General features: G+C 34.1%; 1 protein-coding gene across 1 annotated transcript in view; it reads right to left on the bottom strand.

Annotated features, from left to right (window-relative positions):
- Positions 1-1,763: 1,763 nt before the first annotated feature.
- LOC107005420 overlaps positions 1,764-5,365 on the bottom strand; it is an 8,401-nt gene continuing 4,799 nt past the window's right edge. The window contains exon 3 of the mRNA XM_015204012.2: positions 1,764-2,620. Within this exon, the coding sequence (XP_015059498.1) occupies positions 2,228-2,620 (393 nt within the window). The 3' untranslated portion in view covers positions 1,764-2,227. The remainder of the gene's footprint in view (positions 2,621-5,365) is intronic.

A 5,365-nucleotide genomic window follows, 5' to 3' on the forward strand; every position in this document is an offset into this window, starting at 1 on the left:
TATATATATTTGTATTTTCTAATTTTCTTAATAAACTCACTAATATAACCTAAGTATAAAACAATGATTTGTTATGTCTTTGTCACGTCGAGGAAGCTAATTATGTGTGTTTATGTGTGTGCATTGCCTTTATATTTGTATTTTATTATTTTCTTAATAAATTCACTAGTATAAGCTAAGTATAAAACATGTGATTTGTCATGTCGAGGAAGCTAATTACTTTTTGTATGTATGTGTGTGTGCGCTCACGCTTCCTCGGCATGACAAATCATTATATTTTATTATTTCCTTAGTAAATTCACCAGTATATGCTAAGTATAAACACATAACTTGTCATGTCGAGAAGGCTAATTGTGCGCATGCTTGCGCGCGCATGCCTCTTCGACATGACAAATCATGTGTTTTATACTTAGCTTATACTAATGTATTTATAAAATATTTTTACTTTTATTATTTCTTTAGTAAATTCACTAATATAAGCTTAGTATAAAACACATAATTTATCATGTCAAAAGGAGGCTAATTATACGTGTGTGTATGTGCGTGATATGAATATATCATTAATATTTGTATCTAAATAATCTTTTAAAAGTTGAAGTATCAAGTTGATGCTAAATAGTAAACTTAAAGGGTTATATATGTGTTTAGTCAAAAAAAATAAAAATAAAGAGAGATTAATTGTCAATTAATACAATTGTGAGGGGTAGATATAAAATTTCCTAAAAGTTCAAAGCTTTTTGTGATCTATAAAAGCCTCACTTACTCTCTAATGGAATTACATTATAGGATGCAAGTTGCTAGTCATATACAGATACATAAGTAAACACTTAATTATTATATATAAATACGTATCTGTAGATGGTTGGTTATTTAAATCCTAGTAAGTGTTCATGAATGAATTTCATTTAAGATTTTTCGCCCTCAAATTCTTTTCAGTGTTCAGATTGACATATGCTAGTTATTCTATTGTGATAGATCCCATAACATTTTATTTTTACGTTATGAAAAACTGAATCGAATATTATTTCATATCTAGAAATCAAGTCTATACTATCAATATTTATAATTTCTGTACTATTTTCCATGTCAACAAAATTCTATATCACAAATTCTTAAATCTGTTGACCATTGGTCAAAAGTAGATAAAACTATATGAATCATTTTGACTTTTTAAAAAATATCAAGTGTTTGTAAATTATTTAATTTTAATAACACGTTCATAAGGAAATTAATTTTTTTTTCTTTTTTATCAAAAAGGAGTCTCGTACTATTTCCTATTTCACTTTCTTTCTTTTATATCATAAAAATTACCTATCTTTTGTTATTATTTTCAAAAAATTACTCAAGTTGAAAGTAATACATACTTAGCTAAATTTTATGGCATGACACTTGAATTTTCGATTTAATTTTTAAAATGGTAAAAATGTCTTAACATCTTAACAACTTTTCATATTTTTATCTTCAACTTTTGACTTAAGTAAGACCACCCCACTTTTAATATCTTTAGTATTAGCATTTTAGTATAAGTATATTAGTATTATAATGATAATTCAACTTTACACTTCGTAAGCTTTCACTTTCAGTATAATATAGTTTACTAAATGTTCATCAACTCGAACCTCAGTCTTCTGAGGTTGATGTTACGGATTAGCTGCACTCTTCAGCTTTAGTTAAACTCATTTCTAGATTGAATAGAAATGAAAAGACTAACAATGATAGTAATTCAACCAAAGATAAACTTCAATGCATAAAAGTAAGATAAATTACAAGCTAAAAAATTATGCTCTATTTTCACTTAGAAATATCTCTGTTTACACTGGCATAACTTGTAGACTCATTGGCAAATTGGTCTAGGAAATATTGCATTCTGCTACTTTGGTAGAAAAGCAGAAACATAAGCAACCAAATGACAACACGACATCGATCACATAGTTAGGTAACTAATGAAACAATTCACAAATAACACAAATGATCCAAAACAAGACTAGCTGGTCTGAAAATAGGAGTGTATTCAAAAGGTATGGTGTTCATGGAAGGAGCATTTTATCGATGAGCATTTGCATAACGATATTGATGTCTGGACACTTCTCGTCTCATATTCAAGCAGCCAATTTCATAATCTACTTTTACACCTTTAACACTTGCACGACAATAGACGTCAACTTACCTGAGCTTGCAGTCTGACCACTCTGGCATGCCAAAAGCCAGCTTCCAAAACATTATGGGGTCAATAGGTAGAGTCATGACCTGGACTATCAGAATGCATATCCATGGATGCATCGACAGAGTTATAACCATTAGAATCTCTATTTGGGTGTTGGGAGTTAGTTTCATTGTGTCTTGTAGCATTTGGAGGTTGAGCATTGTTCGCAAAGTGACTCCCTTGAGCAATGTGATAATTTTGTAGGCTTCGGCGAACAGGGCTTGAAAGAGCATTCGAGAAAACATTGTTCTTTGGTTGTTGATCATGATCAGATCGTAAGCCATGTCCTGGAGCGGCTACGCCAACTGGTCCTGGAGAGACATGAAACCCTGAGTTTGCTAAGTGCAACGGCTGGGAATGCTGAGGCAGTGGCCTAGGCGACATCGACTGGTCCTCTCCATTATAATCCAATTCAGACTGACAAGATAAAGAAATGCATATTTAGATACATCAAAACAGGGCTGTCAATACCAAATAAGGACTGGACGTATCCATTATAAGAACAATCAATCTTTGTAAAAGAATGGCAACCAGAATGGTGAAATAGGCAACTAAAAGAAACTACTACCCAACTTCCATAACATCAGTGCACATTGAAAGAAAGCAGGACACAGGCTTTTATCAACAAACTACAATATAAAAAGATCTCCACAAGTTTGATCCCCATGAATGGCCAAAAGCTGAGCCAAGATAGATTTAAGCATGTCAAGAGCCACTTCCATCATCACACTTCTGCCCATTGTTTCCTTTTTTTTTTCTTAATAATCTTCCCTCAACCAGATAAATGAGGTGAAACTTTTGGTAGTTGCGCAAAGTTAAGTTCTTATGTAGGAAGCACTTGAACAGATTCAAGTCAAACTTAATTTTTTAAAGAAAAAAACTCCTATGTATCCAATCTGCTTAGTGAGGGATGCTCTCTTTTAGAGGAAATACCCCTTTTCAATAAATCAGTCAAGCCTTGGAGGAAAAAAAATTTAACATGTGCAGGACAGGAAGATCAAGTAAAGCTAAAAAGCCAATAATTTTCAATTTCTCTGAAGATACCTGGATTCTAGGAGGACTATAATGAGGAGAAAAAAATCATAATTAACGGCACTATAAATCAGAAATAATCAAAATAAAATATATCAAAATGATTCTTGCAATCTATAACACAGTAATCAGTTAATCTCAATTAAAGCACTCTTTGAGAGATAACAGTATTCACACAAAAAAAAAGTTATAAGATCAACACAAGATTTAAACAAAATTCTTGAAGACACAAACCCCCAAAGCCTAATGTGGAAGAAAATAATAAATCAACCATCTGGGCGAGCAATTTAATCGCAGTTCACATCTCTTTTGGTATAAATGATTGTCCCGCATAAGAATCAATATCAAATTCCAGAGAATCAATGCCTTTTAAACTGAAAACACATCATCATGGGGAGATTTCAATATATTCCCTCTGTCCAACTTATGTGGCACTTTTTTTGATGAAGTAAGATGTTGTATTAGGAAGGCATCAACGAGATGCAAATTACATACACAAAAATATTGTTAACTCCTGAGAACAAAAACACCTATTTAATCAGGGAGTTAACCACAAGCAAAAGAATGGTCGTTAAGCCATATTGAGGGAGCTAATGAAATCTAATAGCGGTAATATATCATTTACAGGGACAAATTGCTCCAATGGAAGAGACTAAATAAGGCAAAAGGATTTCAAACTGCCCATTGGATGTGGTATGTGGCACTTTTTCTTTGATAGTCTGTCCCAAAAAGTTTTATACTTGGAAACAAATTTATCTTTAAAATTTACCCTTAATAGATTATTTATATAGACACAAATTCTAGGCATATTTAAAGACTACAAGTCTCAAAAGTCTTTTTGCGCACTATTCTCTATACTATCGAAAGCTCTAGAGTTCCTTTACTTCCATTTTGCCCACCATATACTAGCTGGAACAATTCTACATTTGTCTCTGTTTTTGGATTACTTTCCTGCTTCCTCCCAACTCTAGATTGCTTATGTGATCTTGGGAGGCATGGTCCATGACATACCCTTAAGACTCATGAATAACCTCCATAGTTGGTCAGTGATTTTACAGAGTAGGAAAAGATGGTTAACTACCTCAGCAGTTTCCCCACAAAAGAAACATCTAGAACATAATGGTATCCCCCTCCTCTTTAAGTTGTCTTGAGTCAGTACAAATTTTTGACTTTCATATTCCTCTCCATGGCTAGTGATTTTGAGCTTTTTCGGGTGGTTCAGCTAGTTGTATGCACAACCCACCTTAAAACTGCCTTTCCACTACAAAATGTCTTGACCCTTTCCAGTCCATTAAATTGCTCGATGGACTTGAAAAAATCAAGACCAGAATTAATCAATGTCAACCTACCACCCCTAGAGAGATATTGTGATTTCCATCTTGCTAACTTCATTTCACATTTCTCAACCACATTGTTCCAGACTCGTTTTAGTGCTAACTTCATCAATCATGGTTTTGCTTGAGAAACACCTAGAGCGGTTGGTAATAGAGAACCATCTAAAAGCGTTGTCACTGAAATTTTAATTTTAAAACATCCGTTATCTTGGACAAAGAGTGATGATTTCTCGAGACGTCTTTTTTTTATGACAAGGGAAATCCGCAGCCGCTACCCTTTGGGTGCTCATAGGGTAAAAACCCCGCTCCTATGCAATACTCACAAACCACATAGGAGAGGTGTTCATTAGGCTTGCCCGGTGTGATGAGCTCGACCCAGAAGGCAAACCCCTTGCTTTCGCTGGCAAGGGGTTTCGAACTTGAGACCTCCAACATGGAAGTTCACGCTCAAACCACTGGACCACCGTGAAGGGTGATTCTCCACACTTTAAGCATAACAAATTTAACGAGATTAAGCTAAAAATCTGTCTCTGCTACTTATTATCCACAAAGACTTCTGTAAGCTTCCTGCAAGAAACTAAAAAGAATATCCACTAAATAAAAGCAAACATCAATTCTCGTTTCCACTGAAAATGTCCTACACCTCAAAAGGGAAGGCAGAAGGTTCCCAGTAAATTACAGTTCCGTAAAGAGCACCTATTTTCAACCATTACAGAGAAGTAAAATGTCTGTTTAGGACGTCAGGCAAGAAAATTAATAGGTGGTTCTCAAATTGAGTATGAGCCAGGTGGGTGGG

The sequence above is a fragment of the Solanum pennellii genome, chromosome 12, assembly GCF_001406875.1.
Source record: "Solanum pennellii chromosome 12, SPENNV200".
NCBI classification, from domain to species: Eukaryota; Viridiplantae; Streptophyta; class Magnoliopsida; order Solanales; family Solanaceae; genus Solanum; species Solanum pennellii.